Below are 18,273 nucleotides of genomic sequence, written 5' to 3' on the forward strand. Positions count from 1 at the left end.
ATGATGACATTAATCAAATAGGCTAGCAAGATGTACCAAAAGTATCCAGAATTATTGTAGGATTCCTTTATAAGGTATGCTCAGCTATCCTCAAGCCACAAGAGTTGATTAATAACACTTATCTGCTGATGAAATACTTTAATATTCATTCATCTTTGTTTTGGTAATAACCTCACGTATTGCTTATTTAAGGTCTTTTGAAAGGCTTTTTACACCTTTCATCAGAGAAACTGAATAGAATTCCTTAAATATTTTGGCCTTTTTTAGGAGAAATATTACCACCTGTGAGCTTTGACAGCCACTTTGCCATGATATCCAAGGCTGTCAGCGCACATAAATACTCAAACTCACACAACCCTAAAAGGCAGTCGCACAGCTTTCAAACACATGCTCATGATGAAGTAGTCCGTTTAACTGGACAATATTTTTATTAATATTACTGACCCATACTAAAACATACCAATGCCTACATTGGGATAGTCTGATAAGCATCAGAAATGAAAAGAGTCTATATAAGAAGGAAGGTTCAGTAATAAACTGGGTCTTATCCGTTCATCAGTCAGTGTAGAGGCAGACAGACAGAGAGAGAGAGAGAGAGGCTGTGAGGAAGAGTAAATTTCTTTTTTTTTTTTTTAAAAAGCAGTTCAATAAAACTGCAACCTTACCCTCTCGCTTGCCATCCAAGTAAATTAGTGGGGACGACAACATTTCCACATAATCTGACTGCTTGATGTTCAGTTAGCTTCAGCAATTTGCCCACTGGAGGCTTGTAGATATGCCTTCCCATGTACACATATTTAGAAAGCCACTCAAAGCTGGGTTTAGCATCTGTTATGAGGTGCGAATGGCGATCGCCCTCTTCATCCCAGGCCCAGGTGTTTGCTGTCCGCCACTCCACCTCCCGGTGACAGGGTTCAGCGTCACTGGAATAACTCAGACTTTTTCTTGCTTGTTTCTTGGTGGAGCTATTTATTGTGCCCCCTTTTTCTCCCCACATGTGTGTGCAGTGCCAAAATTACTACAGTCTGTACATATTTTTTTTTTTTACCAATCAAGCCCACATCAGCTCCAGTTTTTACATCATTCCCAGCCATTTATTGTTCTCCTCCCCACCCATCTTTTTCTCCATTTAAAGGGCTACCTCTCTTAATTAAGCTTCTCCCCCATAATCATCCTCCGGGTAACAGGTGCTCCTTATCACCTGCAGCCGACATCGATTCCCCTGAATCTGATGTTACTGGGCATGAGCAACATCGTGCAACAGGTTCCTTCTCTGAATGCTTCTGACTATTGTTGAAGAGGTTAGTGGAAGGGAGCTGCATTGCTGCAATGCATTCATGAATAAAACAAGAAGCTGGAAGCAAGGCATCTTTTATTCATTTTCTTTATCAGCACCATTACAATAGCATTAAGTTTTGTGAGCAGATGACTGTATGTTAAAACGATGTGCTGTCTGTACTAATAGGATAGAGACACTGATAATAACATGGAGGTTATCACCATCGCCACACATCTGGAATGTTCTCTGGTCAAATCCTGGTTGGGACATTTATGTGTGGTGTTTCTATGTCTTCCTTGCGCTTGTGTAGGTTTCTGCCAGGTACTCTGACTTCATTCCTAACTTCCTAAACATGCATGTTAGCTTAACTTGTGATTCTAAATTGACTGTTGTTGCAGTGTGAGCCTGTTTCTATGATGGAGTGGCAACCAGTTCAGGGTGTGAACCAGCTTAAAACCAAAGAAACTCTGGAACATTTTCTAAGCAACCTGCCAAGAACCTTTTGGCAGGTTTACCTTTTTTAACTGTAATTGTTTGATCATTTAATTGAATCAACTTAATTTAATTTTTAATGCCATTATTTTTGTAAAGAAATACATATTTATCTGCATATTCTTTGTGTATTGCTTACTGTTATGCTCTTGTTCCTCCTCTACATTTCCCATGACCATTGCTGGGACACCAAATGCAGAAGCCAGCACCCACACACAGATATTCACTATCTGAAAATATGACAACATAGCAGTGACAGAATTTTGAATTAATAATTTTTCCTCCAGTCATTACATAGAAACAAGCATGTAATACCCCTTAAATCTGCTAATCTGAGATTACTTTTGGCAGAATGTGAAGCTACAAAACACATTTTCTTTTCTTCCACCTTATTTAATAATTACATCACTAATAAAATGCATATCAGTGCGCAGTTATAACATTAACAACTTTTATTTCTCCCTCAGGTGTCCTTTACCGATGTCAACGTATTGCATATCAAGAGAAACATAACCCTTCTCTTAAATTTCATCCACCCACACCCAGTCTGTGAATGCAAACACAGAACACGTGTCCTCTCAAGATTACACAATGCACACTGACAACACTGTGATATCTGTATTGATTTATCTTCTGATAATCTGTTTGGTGACATGATAACAGCGCACAAAAAGTCTGTTTCAATATCATATCAGTCTCACCATGTCCCCAGACACTGAAGTGAACGGTTTTTTATTTGATATCAGCTGAAAGAGTTGAGAAGGTTTTATAGAAATCTCACTTTGAAATGAATCGCTTTTACCTTGGCCTTGTGAGGAGTCCTCATATCCAGTGCTTTGACAGGATGGCACACAGCCACATATCTGTCTATGCTCATTACTGTTAGGGTGAAGGTGCTGGTGAACATGTTGTAGTAGTCGATAGACACCACTGTCTTGCACAGGGCATTTCCAAATGGCCAGAAGCCGAGAAACACATCCGTGCCCTGTAAAAAACCAGAGATCTGAGAATGATCCTAGATTAACAGTTCACACACGCCGATTATATTTTTCTGAAAGAGTTACAATGTCATACATTATGTACAATGGAAACAATAAACATATCAAATGGTGCAAAAAAGAAGTTTTAGTATTTCATGAAAAATGTAAACCACATTAATTTGATGGCAGGAAAATGCCCCATAAAAGATGGGGGGAGGTGAAAAAAAAAAAAGTCTGAAAAAGTAAGTGGTACTAAAAAGAGATGAATGAATGTTGCAACTAACCAGGTTAATTGGCAACAGATCAGTAACATGACTGGGTGTAAAAATAGCATCTCTGGAATGCAGTTTTAGCAATCTGTATTTCAGAAATTTTTTTTTTCTATTTTCAATGTTCCTCAACATAAAATTCTGAAGCCTTAATTTAGTTTAACAATATACCGCTTCACAACATTTGTCTCACATCTCATTCATCTCATGTCAAATAAAATCTATTTCAGAAACGTATTCATCTTTGAATATTCAACCATCTTCATTACACAATATCATCAAAAGATTTAGGCTACAGTCACACTGCAGTTGCAAGTGACCTGAATCCGATTTTTTTTCTTTTTTTTTTTTAAATGTGACCACAGTCTGAACAGCCAGGTTGCATTTAATGTGACTTGGACGTCATTCTGACCCACGCTGCACTGCTCCCGTCGATCGCCCCAGCACACTGGGGGAAACCCCACCTCTGCCTGAAGCCTCGCAGCACCTCCTGGAGATCGTCTCCCTGGGGTAGTTTAATATAGTCAGGCATGAGGACCTAGTGCACAGCTTTGCAGAAGTCATGCACAATAGCGCAAACGGAAGACTTTGCAATGCCAAACATGTTGGCCAAGGTGCGGTAACCCGCCCCCGTTGCTACCCAATATAGCCCCACTCCCACTTGCTTTCTCAAGGAGATGGATCTCCTGAACAACATGTCTTCTCTTGAAAGTCTCAGGGAGAGGCGCTGACAAATGTGATGAAAGGTATTCCTCCACACTCTAAAGTTTCAGGTCTTTTATTACTTAGAATATTATTAATGTTGTTGTTAGTGTTAGTCTGCTCAGAGTCATGGGAGACGTGCTTATTTCCTGCCGTTTCCATAGTGATAGTGGTGCGCCAGAGAAATTTATATTCTACTTTTTTTTCAGCGTCAGAAATACCATTTGTGGCATGAGAACTTGTTGAAATGTGTGTGTCTCCTGAGACTTGAGAGCCCTGATTTTTAGCATTAAGTCATACAGTCCTGCAGTACCGGTTGCCATTGCCATGGTCGCTTCAGTAAACACCATTGTGGCATGGTCTATGGGCGTGATGTCATCAATGATCAAATGCGCATGCGGGTCACTTCAGGAGCGTTAGCTGTTCACACAGCAATCCGTAGACAGGCCATATTTAAGAGGTAATGTGAACAAACAAACAAAAAAATTGGATTTGAGCAGTAAATCGGAATTGTGCATTAAGACCTGCAGTGTTAACATAGCCTTAGAGACTCCAGAGACATCTCTATACACAAGGGCAACAGACCAAAAATTAATACTGAAGACCAGTGATTTTCAGGACCTCAAGTGGCACTGCTTGAAGAACAGACATGATTTAAAATCAGGAACACTTGCAGAAAGCAATCTACTTTGCATTTGTGGAGATGATAAATCAGATAATACCTGGAAAGGTAGAGTAGCCAGAAACAAAGAGTCAGCCAGGGCCAGATTGAAGATGTATATGTTCGTGGCTGTTTTCATCTTTGTATATCTGAAGAAAGAGGAAGCACAGAAACACACGTTCAATCACAAGAAAACCAGAGACTGGCTGCAGAGTTTAATTCTTCAGTCTGCATGGCAACCAGACATTGTGAACAGTTAGAATGCACAGTGTCTTTGTGCCTCTAAAACTCAGGTTAATGAAATTCAATTGATCCAAAACATTTCTGCTGCAGAGGTGAAGACACTGTGGGATTCACAACTTCAAATCTGCCATCAAAATACTTTAAGACCAACTCGAAAACTGCTATATTTATCAAGAAAGTCTGAATTGGTGGCGTTCATGTACATTTTCTAATCTTTAAAGTGAGAGTAACGCTGTTTTTATTCATCCATGCTATATATCAATTTTGTTTTCTCTAATACTGCACAACATTTATAGTGAGATGATATAATCAGAAGCAATGAGTTACAACTTCATCAGAAAAAAACTCAAACAAGTTCTCTCTTGAAGTATGCAATGGTAAAAAGTAATGTGGATCCTACTGTTGAATGGAAATTTGGGGGCTGGAGCCTATCCCAGTGGTCAATGGGCGAGAGGCGGGGTACACCCTGGACAGGTCACCAGTCCATCACAGGGCCACACAGAGACAAATGAGACACACAACAATGCACACTCACATTCACTCATAGGGACAATTTGTAGTCAACAATTCATCTGACATGCCTGTTTTTGGGTGGTGGGAGGAAGCCAAAGTACCCAGAAAGAACCCACACATACAAAGGGAGAACATGCAGACTCCACACAGAAAGAACCGAGATTAGAACCAGGAACCCTCTTGCTGTGAGGAGATGGTGCCAACCACCACACAACCGTGCAGCAGGTACTAAAAATGATTAAGTATTTCTATGCATATAATATTGTCACAAAAATCTCTCAAAAATATATTGGGCCATAGCACCAGTGTAATCCAATGTCATAAACTGCATATATTTCTATGAAGGAAACTTTGTTGTAAATAAACAAAACTAACTTGTTATATTAAAAGGAAAATAGTATTTCAAACTAACATACAGGTAATTTAGATTTAAAAAAAAACAGCATGATTATGAATTTAACATTCTTGGAAGCTTAGTCAGTGCAACAACATCAGTATACCGGCGTCAGCAGACTGATGGCAGACTCGTTGGTTAGATCGGTGTGTTACATGATGAGGCTTTTCATTAAATGCAGATCTGTTTCATCTCTGTGACTCTTCATTGGCAAATCACAGGCTTATCAACAATGGATCATATTTAATCAAAGTCCACATAGACACATGACACTGATGCTTAACTAAGGCACATCAGTGCTTGTTTGAAAGTGATGTATCAAAAGGCCTTATCACTGCAAAGTGCCTGGGTCCTGCAGCTTCAGAACTACCCCAAATCATCACACCTACACTGTTGTGTGTCATGTCTGTCAGTTTTGTTATGTTTTAAGTTCCTGTTTAGTCTTTAGTTTCTGCCATGTTTTCTTCAGTCTCTTTCTTGCCCTGCCAGCAGCTTCATTCACGTCACCTATGTTCCTTCCCTCAGCTGCATTCACTCACTAATCACTCTCTCTGTATTTAGTCTCCAGGTTTGTTCAGGTTCATTGTCAGATACTCACTATCACCCAAGCCAAGTTACCAGCATTCATGTCGGTATCAGGTTTGTCCATGTTGTCCTTGTCCATATCAGGTTTTCATAGTCAGGTTTTGTTTTGTCATATTTTTCATAGCCTCAGTTGAGGTTTTTTGTATTCCGGCTCAGTCGCGTTTTTTGTTTTGTTTGGAATAAATCAAGTTTTCTTTTGAATGTCTGCATCCGGGTCCTTCATCACCACCACGCAATGCCTTGTCTGACATTGTGCTTGAGAGATAAATTTGTGTTGATATGCTGTGTTTGGTTTTCTCTAAACGGGAGAAATTGAAGTCCCACAGAATCTTAGTCTTTACATACATACATTTTAGTACATTTCTCAGATCCTGCTAGTTTAACCAAGGTATTTAAATGTTTAAAAAGATTTAAGCCATCTGACAATGGGATACAGAAATGATTTGAGCTTTTTTTTTTGTGGCTATCTGCCGAAGGTCTGTATTCAGCCAGGTGGTTAGCATCTGCAAACTGTACTGTGGATTGTTTAAGCTTACTATATCTATTGCTTTACTGATAACACGCAGTGTTCCGATCAAACAAGTCAAACTGCATCCGGATAAGACTGACACCATCCTAAAACTGGCAGCCATCTCTGTTAGTTAACTGCTCACTAACTAGTGGCACTAGCTTCCGAAGGGACTGTGCACTTATTTCTTCAGGTTTGCTGTTACCTGGATGCTGTGCTTTTGGCTGGAAGTTTTCATGATCATTGAAACATTGCTGTACTCAGGGGGCACTGTTGCACTCAGTGAAATTAGTTATCCTTATTTTCTTTTTCCCAGGCCTTCCTCCAAAGGTTGTCTTGCAGTCTTTCATTAACTCCATATAAAGCACCATCCCACTGTATTACTCTTAACGATGGTGATAATTCTTTGCAAAATTATTTAAATTCCTTTGAAGGCATTTTAAGGGTTCACATATAGGCTCTCTAATGTTTTCTGATATTTTGACTATTGTACTGGAGAAAATCTCATTGTGCTTATTCTTGACGACTTTAATATTCATGTTGACTTTCTATTTCCATTCTTTTAATCTGTTAAGAGCTTTTACACTTCAAAGGTCACATGTTCAACGCCAGTCATTGACCCTATGATAAAACACTGAATCTGCTGTATGCTAATGTTAGAGAAGCATAAAGCTCCATAGTTCTCCTTCCCCTGGGCAGGCCAGATCACGACCTATTCACCTCAGATACCCCCACCCCACCCCACCGGGGCTCAACCCGTCGGCCTCTCTTGCCATCACCACAGAGGACGTGAGAAGAGACCCTGTCCTACGGAAAACCTCATGCTTGCACTCTAAAAGGTAATACCTTTGCTCGCTTAAATTACATTTCTGTACTTTACTTATTTCTCACTATCCTGTTGATTGCACTCATGTCATGTCAGTAATATACTCGTTTTGCCTGAAAGGGGTATAAAACTAATGTGAGTACAGTGAACTTGTGTTCTTGAAGTAAACTAGAGTGAAAGCAGCGTGTGGCTTTGCACATGCTCAGTTGAGCAGGGCTTTCCAGCAAAAATGTGGAGAAAAACTTTTGGAAGAAGAAGCAAACTTTTTAAGTCTCTAGGTATGTTATTCATTTACATTACATATATGTACGAGCTCTGCCCAAATTAATTCACTTTATGTTGAATTTGAAATGCTAATTTGATGTTGCTACAAAATTAAGGAGAGCAAAAGAGAGATAGCAGGTTTCCATGCAGAGGTGTGACGTGCACGCTCATGTACGTGGCGCGCACGCGTATACATGCACACTGATTATTTTCAAGTCGAGAAAGCCCACATTGGGTTCCCACACGGACCCGCAGCGTCGACGCTTTGAATTTGTTGGGGTTAAAATGCTGATTTTATAGACAAATGAAAAAAAGAAAACTAATTTGTTTGTGAGATCAAGTTATTTTTACTGATCTTAGTATTTAATACTGTAAGATACCAGTACTGTTTATAAATAGTTATCACAAAGAAACGTGTGTATGTGTATAAATATGTATGTGTGTTTTATGAGATACCTTTTGAGGAGGTTTGTGTTTTTACTTCAATAGTAACTGGTGCACGGATGCAGTGATATCACACCAACACTGTTGTGGCATCCTGGAATCAGTTTTTATCGAGTGTAAACCTTACTACTCCCCGAGAGAGATCTCCTTCATCCTCATAAGAGTTTATATCCCTCTGCAACCACCCGCAAAGCACTACAACGGCTGGCTAAGCAGATCTCCAACGTGGAAACCTCTTGGCCAAACTCGGTAGTTCTTGTGATGGGAGACTTCAACACCTGTAATCTCTCACAGGTGCTGCCAAAATACAAACAGCTGATGACGTGTGCAACGCGGGACAACAACACCCTGGACCACTTCCACTCCACCATAAAACATTCATACCGCTCCATACTTGCAAATCTTGCACTAAAATTTTGCTCGTCTCTCAACTCAATTCAGTTAGCCCTTCTTTGTAAGGCAAATACTGTCAAAGCATGTGGATACTCTGAAGTCCTTCGTCCACTCATTCAGGATCTAGTGCTTTTTGAGAAGCATGGTGTGTATGTGGACAAATTGGGCATCAAGGGAACCATTTTGTGTATTTCAGCAGATAATTTGTCTGCTCATTCATTGGCAGGATTTCAAGAAAGTTTAGTCTCTGATAAGATTTGCTGCTTTTGCATGGCTACACTGCAAGTAATACAAGATCACGAAGTTGGGTCTGGACACTTCGTCTTGAGAACAAAACCAGACCATGATCGTCAGGTTTGTGAAGTCCAGCATGATGCCCAAATGGCAGAGCAATATGGTGTGAAACAGAGCTGTCCTTTAAGTGATCATTTGGAGCACTTTCATGTTGTTGACGGTTTTCCTCCTAATATCCTCCATGATTTGCTTGAAGGTATCGTTTCATCCGAGTTGAGTCTTTGCATTCATGACTTGATAAAAAAGAAGTTCTTCACACTTGAGATGCTGAAGAGTGCCATCAAGGAATTTCCCTACACACATTCAGATAAAACAAACCAGCCACAGAAAATTACTAAAACATTCCAGGCCAAAGGCACCATTGGAGGTAATGGTCATGAAAACTAGAGCCTGATCAGACTCCTTCCCCTGTTGCTTGGGCATTATGTCCCCGAGGGGGATGAAACATGAGAAGTCATACTGTCCTTGAAAGATGTGTTTGAGTTGGCCATGTCTATAAGGTTTACTGAGGAGTCACGCCACTATCTGGATTTCAAGTTGGCAGAGCAAAGGACTTTACTTCAAAAGGCATTTCCCCAATACAGACTCCGTCCCAAACACAACTACTTAGAGCATTATCCCCATCTGATTCAAGTATTTGGACCACTGGTAGATGTGTGGATGATGAGGTTTGAGGGAAAGCACAAAATCTTCAAACAAGTAATTCGTGGAGCCTACAATTTCAAAAATATTGCTCTGAATTTGGCTGATAGACATCAGAAGATGATGGCTTACCATTTAGATTCTGCTTCAAGTTTTAAACCAGAATTTGAATTGAACAAAGTAAAGAGTGTCATGGTTTCTTCCTTTCTAGATAGTGTGCAGCAGCATTTGTTGGCAAAATCACCACAAAAAACAGTCCTTGCAGCATCATCTGTTACCATAGATGGTATTACGTATGCAGCTGACATGGTGGTGTCTGCTGGTTCATTTGCAGGGCATCCAGAATTTCGGCAGATTCAGCAGGTTTTGGTTGTGGATACCAACATTTTGTTGATTTGTAGACAGATGTTTGCATGGTATCATGAACACCTCAGAGCTTATGAAGTCATCAAAAGTAGCTCAAGCTTGCTTGTAACAGAGTTAAGACTTCAATGATATCTTTCCCCTCTCTGCCAAAAGAGTGAAAGGCCAGCTCTTTGTTACCCTGAAGCATTACATTTTGTGCTGATGTCATATTTAATTATTTCAGAACCATGGACCAGTCCTGGCCAGTTAGAGTAGTGGCTGGCAAAAATTATATCCGAAAAGTAACTTTCCATGACAGACCTAATAATCTGGAAGAACTCATAAGTGAGTTGAAGAAGCGATTGAATCTGCAGTATGACTTCATGCTTCACTATGAAGACCCAGAGTTCAACTATGCTGCTTGCAACCTCACGGATATGAGTGACTTGCCTGATAGACCAATACTAAAGATTGTCTCTCTCGATAATGTAATGTCATCTTCTGCTAGTACATTGTCTTCAGGTGAATTGTCTACAGCTAATTTGTCTGACACTGAAATACTGCCACACGCTGAGACCTGATCACTGACCTCACATGACCCTTGGCCTTCTACATTTGAGGTGCCATATTTCTCTGTGGATGATGAATATGGGCTGAGACAGGGAAACCTAATTCATATGAGAGATGGCACACGCATGTCAGTTTCAAGAGACGTGAAGCATGAAATTCTCCAGAATCTAGCTGAGGAGATGTACAAGTTCTTGGCTTACCCACAAGATGAACACTTCACCATAGTTGCTGAGGCACTGATTGGTAAGCACCCTTGCCTTGCTGAACCAGGATCAACCACGGGTTGCTATAGATGGAAGAATAGTCTAAAATTCAAAATGGGTAATCTTCGTTCTAAACTTCGAAGATGTGGAATTGCAGATGTGTCAGTCAACAGTAGTAAGGGAACACAACGAAACACAAATTGTGTGACACCTGGAAAAAACCTGAAGAGACCCAGGAGAAGTGAGATAAACTTCCTGTCAAATTTTCCCCAGGATCAGGATGCATCATCACTTGAAAGTTTTAGACAGGTGCACAAAAATGAAATGAAGAAAAGGTTACCAAATGCAGTGCATAGGAATATGCTGATGAGCCAGACCTTCTCATTGAGACGAAAATAAATCGTGGAAGACCAGCCTTCTGTGAAACTGATGTTGGAACGCTGGCCAGCTCTTTTCAGAAAACAACAGGTAAGCAAACAAGTATATTAAAGGGGAACCCTTATTTCTGACATGAAATACGTTTATGTACTCACCGAGAACAGTTTGGTGAAAGTCAGCGTCCTTCAAAAGATATTTGGATTACTCGAGATCCGTGTTAATCCATATAACGTGAAAGAATAGAGCATTGACCATACAGCCTCTAAATAAGGCATTATCTGTCTTTATTTCACCAATACTTTAAGACAGATGGATGAATGAACGTGTACTATTGCACTGTTAATGACATAACATACAATCAACATACATTAGGGTCTATACAAAAATTATTAAAAAACTGAGAAGCAACTGTAGAAAAAAATGTTTTGTACAGCTATAAATGTACAGCTATAAACTATGTGAAAATATGAAGTGACTGTAGCAGAAGTACCATCACTGCCATCAGTACCATCAAATGTGAGTTATGTGAATGCAGTGACAATCGAAAATTAGAGAATCAAGCGAGCAGCGTTCAAACACAATCGGATATTACAGAATGAAGCGAACGGCGGATCTTACACACTGGTCCTTTAATGCTTTTTATGTCCCTGTCATGACAGTTGTGTGAGCATAAATATCTATGTATGTAAGCAAAAGTTCCACGAATCCACTAATACTGTGGAGTTCTTTTTTGGAACTGCTCAAATGCAGAATATTGTCAAAATTGGTTCCTTTTTTCATACATACAAGGAGAGCATGCATCCTCAAGTCCTTGTGTGTCTACCTTAACGAAGACCACGAGAAGCTTGTGAAGGAGTATATGGTGAGTTACATACTCTAGAAAACTGCAGGTTAACATAGTGCTTTGGTAAAGGCTGGCCAATTGTATGCAGTCTTCTTGATGTGGTTGATCGATCCCGATTCTCTTGAAGCTCTTGCATAGTGATTAATGGTCTCCGTTACTTCCTTTCCCACTTCTCAAATGAATAAAGCATTCATTTGGACATCCCTGTGAGCAGTATAGGCTGGTACTCACAGGGATTTCCAACCTTCGATTTCACTAGATTTTCACTATTCCTGTAATGTACACATCTTCTGTATATCTTATTTCCACACTGTCTAGACTCATCAAATGTATTTATTGTCATATTTTACTCCATAGGACACAGACACTGAGGCCAACACTTCAGTGGAGAAAACTGTGATGGGAGTGTACATCATACAGAAGGAGGCAGACCTAGAGATGATCCTGAGGACATCAGTGTCCTGATTAAAGGTGTGCAGGTCCTCAGTGGTTTGGGGGACACTGTGATTGCCTGTGCTCTGTTATTTGGACTGATATACTGTCTGCACCTGAGCTACCCACCCAAGCTCAAATGTACTTTTGAAGTCCTGCAGAAAATTCTACTGAAGCTGGATGGGCAGAGGTTGTAATCCAAGGCACAGTTCCTGAAGAACAAGCTTCTGCCAATGCAGATTTTTATTTTCAAAATTAGAAGGAACTCAGAACCACGGCCCTCAGTTCCTATAACCATTTTAGCTCCTTCTCCGAGGCAGTGTCTTTTCTGGGTTCCATAGGAACACATAATGACGTAGGTGTCTGGTGGTTGGTAGCTACGCCCCTTGACACTACTTCATTTCCGCTTTTTGTGGCCCCGCCATTTTTAAACCTACCGTTGCAGCTGGAAAGTACAAAAATGGACAGAGCCACAAAAGCTCTTCTGGCCATCTACGCCTCAGAAGATATACAAAGAGGATTTGAAGGCCTGCAGTGAAATATTAATATTTTCGCTACAATAAGTTCACAATTGGAGAAAGCGGGGATTTACCATACTGCGAAACAGTGTCGGGAAAAATGAAAAAACTGAAATAATACTACAAAAAAACTAAGGACCACAACAACCAGAGTGGGGCCAATCGAAAAACTAGCAAATGGTTCGACTCCTTGAACCTCATTTTGGGTCGGCGGATGGCTCTAAGGGCGGAGCTGGCAGAAGCCAGCCGACAGCAAAGAACCCTCATGGAGGGTCTCCTGAATGTAATGGACAGGATGGTGGCAAGGCTAGAAGCACCAAAATGATGTCGATATTCAAGGTTATGTCTACATTAAGCACATGTAAATAGATTTTTTTTTAGTGCTTATTTAGATAAATAAATTATCTTTTGAAGAGTCAGACGTCTTCTGGGTTTTTGTTAACAATGGTGATGCCAGTTAGATGTTGTTTTGGCCACATCTAACTATGAAATATTAGCTAATGAAATATTAAATCCATCTCTACTTGCTACATTTTAAGCCTTTCTTATCCTCAGGTGTGCATTACACTACAGTTTATCAGCTTTCTTTTAAAATACACCACATCACAGGATGAAGTTTATCATATTTAACAAAGGCCTGGCATTCAAATACTTGTGGCCACTTGGAAAATAACATGCCTGTAAACATTTCACCACACTCCTGGTGTGAATTTACAACCTGGATGAACAAATGTACTTTCCATAATTTCGAATGTCAACGAGCTTCTTGGCCATATACAGCCATTAAGACCGTAAAAGGCAACTGCCAGAAATTACGGTCTGAGCGGACCAATCACAGCCCTTACAACGTGTAGTTAGAATTTTTTGGAGGTGCACGTCAGGCTACCGCGGAGGGGTCCACGTCGTTGTAGCTATGATGTCGAAATGATGGAAAAGCATAAACTACGACTTGGTTAACCGAGCCAGAGGTCTATCAACGATTAAAATCACCACAACTCACTGAATTTTCAACCGATTTTCAAGCTGTTTGGTTTAATATAAACTTCAGTCATATATTTGTAATACCACATAGATTTGTTTTTATACGATTTTTTTTATATCATACATACATTTGAATTGTGATTATTTAGAGATTTCAGGTATTTAAGGACCACTCTATCATGCGTTGTTGTTTTAAAAAAAAAACTGTCTTATATGTTAATAGAATTGTGCATTTTAACATCAGGGAGGTGACACTTTTGTCTTTAAAGGTTTATATGAGGGTTCATTCAATAGGAAAAATTTCTAATTGTGTATTTTATTATCATTTAGTGGGCACTGCGTTGTGTTAGTGAAATATTAAGATTATATGAGAATTTGTCATGACACTAACTTTGCAAAGATGGTCAGGAAAATTAAAAAGTGATGGTTACACTCCTTCCTTTAAACAGTTGACTGTCTAGTCCTGTCAAAGTCTTGTGGTTTAAAGTGACAGCTGCAGAAGACTGAACGGTCCTTTGGGATAAAACCTCTCCTCCTGAGAGCTGCTGCCCATGCCTGTCTCTTCCATTTATCTTTTGGAAACCTACACACAAAACAACTCCAGCTGAACAACGCTCAGTTCTCCATGCTTATGTAGCTACAATTCAGGTACAACTTATGTTAGCAGTTAACGTTAATGTTAGTGCTATGAAACTGATTTAATAGATTATTTAGGAATAACATGGCCTACTTAGCACAATTTTATATAGTAGCTGATTGCCAAATGTCACTTTCACCATCTTACTGCTGTCTTACTAACGAAAACATCTTTTGTTTTCTTGTCCTGACGTAAGCTACTAATAAGCTAGTTTAATTTATGTTATCTGAAGAGATACATCAAATTAAACTTGTTCATAACAGTTAAATAATATAAAACAACTTCTTTCTTGCAAAATGTTATTCCAAGTTTATTCATTAAGGCTTTTGTTTCACTGGAACATCCGTAAGCAGCACAAAAGTCTGGCATTTTGCCAGATGTACAACCGTCTGACTGCTGTCAGAAACCCTGCCCCAAGATGGCGGCCGTATTGACGTGCCTGACAAGCCCGAATGCATTCAGGCATATATATATATATGTTCCGACTATTCGACTGATTCACAGTCTGGTTCATAGTCGAATCAGATCTCTCCGAATCGAGTCTTCGAATAGTTGACTATTGGAGGTCAGCCCTAGTAATTATATTGTAATCTTTCATGTTCTCGCACAAACCTGTGGCAAATACAGATTTAACCAACCACAGGAGCCTTTCAGATTCCATCAGGGTGTTTGGTGCCTGTTAATAAGTTGCAAGCATCTATAAAATATGATTTTTACATTTACAGCGACTTTGAAATATTGACAGTATGTTGTTTTTGCCAAATTACCATCTGTTTAATTGATCACTTGTTTAAAGACATCCAGAAGGGCTTTGTTTGGAGAGTCAGAGCGGAGGAAAGCCTTCTACACTCAATTGTCCTCTTGCAGAACAGACAGAGAATCCATGAACAAACTGTCTCTCAGAAAATTTACAATAACCACTCAAATCCAGCAAAGGGAGATGTTAAAAGACAGATGTTCATGGCAATCTTGTTTGCTTCTACTGTGAGACCACCCAAATGAGAGGGGATATTTAGAGTGTTGCCATGGAATCCAATGAAAAAAAAAATATATATATTAAAAAAAAAAAAAAACTTTCTCACCTAGTCATTATCATTGAGTAAAAAAAATGGTGGTAATAACAATGGTAAATAGCAATCTGCCTCATGAGACATAAAGAGAGAGACAGAAAGACAGAGACTGTTGATTAGACTTTATTGATTCTGCAAGAACCATGAAGCTGAAATGGGAACATGGCAAAAACAGCGAACTGTCAATGTTTAAGATACCTTAAAAAAATTCAATCATATTTTCAGGGGAAAATGTATTTATCGTGAGGTGTGAAGCACCCTTGCATGCATATGGTGAAGTCATGTCTGTGCTGTATTCACTTTATTTTGTATGCACACAGTAACAAAAATATGCAAACAAACCACTGTAGAACAGAAAAAAAATTTAACATCTGGGGTGTCTGGGACTCTGTAGATTACAAACAATGATTCTTCACATTGTGAATAAATGAGTCTTACAGTATAGTGCAAAGAGAACAAACTGTTGCTCAATGTCAACAAAATCATGTCTGGTTTGAGCACAAACTGAGGGGAGCACATGTTTGTTAAAAAAATTTACAGATTCTGGGCAATAAAGTGTCACAGCCTGGATCTAACTCAGCAAATGATCGAGGCCTACTTCAGTTGGTTAGGTTGAACAACTTCATGTTCCTGAAAATGGAGGTTAGCTGACTACCTGAAAAAAATAAATTAACTTTTTCTTTGTCTTTTTTCCCACATGCATATTCCAATATGACAATGTCAGGATTCATTCAGATTAAACTGTGAAAGAGTGGTTTGGGGAACATGAGACATTTTAACACATGGATTAGCCACCACAGAACACAGACCCCCTGCAACCCTTGACTGGATGAAAATGTTATAGAAATAGATGGACAGATGGATAAAGAAAATGAATGATTGGTTCATCTGCTTAAATCAAAAAGTCATTGATGTCTTTGGGAGGACAGCTTGTCTAGATTCATAATCAGCTGACGAACCAGAAAAGTTAGTTTCATATTGTGCTTGGGAAGACAGCTGTGAGGCCCTTTCAGGGGTGACTTTTCACATTTTCATATTTTAATGATATTCTAAAGTTTGTCATTTCCTGGTTGACGATTAAAAATGTTGATGACCCAACAGGCACTTGGAGAAAGAATTGAGCTTCCAGTGGGACTGCTTCTTGGATAAGGAGGGTTTTTAGGAGAAGGCAGCCAACCTACCCTTATTTTCCAAGATATAGGTGAATATGCAGAAGCTAATAGCAAACTATTAGCAATTTGAAAAATGGCATCCTTCAGCATTATAGACACAACTATAAATTAAGCTTTGTGCTTTAAAACTGTAAAATACAAGCTGCCCCTCAATTCGCCATTTAGTATTTGATTGATAATGATTTGAGAATAAAATGTGACTAACAACTTGTAACCACAGTTAGGTTGCTGTGAAGGTTGCCCATGTCATCATCTTTGCACTTTGGTGTAACTTGCAGCAAGAAAGCAGTAAATGTGTATAAAACCTGACACAACAAAATGACAGACAGACGAGTTAATGCCTATACTTGCCTATATTTGTAAGTCGCTTTGGATAAAAGAGTCTGCTAAATACATAAACATAAACATAAACATATACTCTTCCATCTTCTTCCCAGGTGGTAACATTAAGACCAACCAGTTGTTTATACTGGGAAAACTGATCTAAACCAATTAACAGTCACTTATTTGATAGCTAGCATTTCAAATTGTGAACTACTACTACAAATAAGATTAATAAAATCCAAAAAAACAGCGTTGCAATTCTTATGTCAGCATGTCAGTAAAGTCCTTTACTTCAAAATGTATACATCTGAAGGAGTCTCTGCCAAATCTGATGGATAAAAATGACTTTGATAATAAATCCTTTAATGTCTACTCCGTCTCTCATTCACTCTTCCAGGGTTTAATGACACAGTTTCATAAAGACCTATTTATCAGTATCCTGCGACACAAAGTCCTTTTATATTCCTGTATGTCTCTACAGGGAAGAGCTCTTGAAGGTAAGCCATTCTTGATGGCAATCACACAATCCAATTCATAGCTGCCAGCTGCTGCAGAGGTTCAGGCACCGTGTATTATCTCAGCTCTCGTCGGGTGACATCATCGGCCCTTTTTCATAAAGGTCTTAAAGTGTCTCTGAAAGCAATCTAGCTGGAAGCGGATTCAAGTGGGTAGAAAGTAAAGAAAATGTTGAATAGTATGCTGATCTCAACCAGTAAAGCCATGATTTTGATTAATTGCAAGGATTTCAATGATCATTTTAACCCTTAACACCAATTTATTTCATGAGTGTCTTTAACACTGCCCTATAATCTATAGTTGTCAAATATCTTGCTGTATACTGCATATTTATACCAAAAGTATTATACATTATGCACTTTGGTGTACCCACTTAAATACAACAACATTAGATAAATATGTTTTGGTTGATTTATGTAAGTAGATTAAGCCTTTTTTTTTTGTTTGTTTATGGTGCCTAAAGTATAAAGAGTTGAGTGGTAGAATTTAATGTAATTGTATAGGAAGTGGAAAATGAGTTTGGTCTTGTGGTAAACACCCATAAGTATATGTTTTATTAACATGAAATATTGTTGAGAAGAAAGAAGGTTATAATTGGCTCTGAGTCCAAAATCTAACATTTTCAGTATGGAAGCTGATACTCTTCATCACTTGTACATAGATTCCAATATGCTGTTGCAGTGTTACCTTAAAGAAGGTGATATTGTTCAGTCTGCCCCTAAATTGTGACAGACATGATTTTCATTTGGTTTTGACTGTCTTGAATCTGAAATGAATGACTTGTGATTTCTTAC

At 39.1% G+C, this 18,273-nt stretch overlaps 1 protein-coding gene across 1 annotated transcript in view; it reads right to left on the reverse strand.

Moving 5' to 3' along the window:
* oprl1 (opiate receptor-like 1) overlaps positions 1-18,273 on the reverse strand; it is a 122,699-nt gene that overhangs the window by 27,537 nt on the left and 76,889 nt on the right. The window contains exons 3-5 of the mRNA XM_072367564.1: positions 4,445-4,532; positions 2,574-2,756; positions 1,911-2,001 (exon numbers count right to left, since the gene is read on the reverse strand). Of these exons, the coding sequence (XP_072223665.1) occupies positions 1,911-2,001; positions 2,574-2,756; positions 4,445-4,532 (362 nt within the window). The remainder of the gene's footprint in view (positions 1-1,910; positions 2,002-2,573; positions 2,757-4,444; positions 4,533-18,273) is intronic.

This window comes from Leuresthes tenuis, unplaced genomic scaffold (assembly GCF_036924035.1).
Source record: "Leuresthes tenuis unplaced genomic scaffold, fLeuTen1.0.hap1 SCAF_16, whole genome shotgun sequence".
NCBI classification, from domain to species: Eukaryota; Metazoa; Chordata; class Actinopteri; order Atheriniformes; family Atherinopsidae; genus Leuresthes; species Leuresthes tenuis.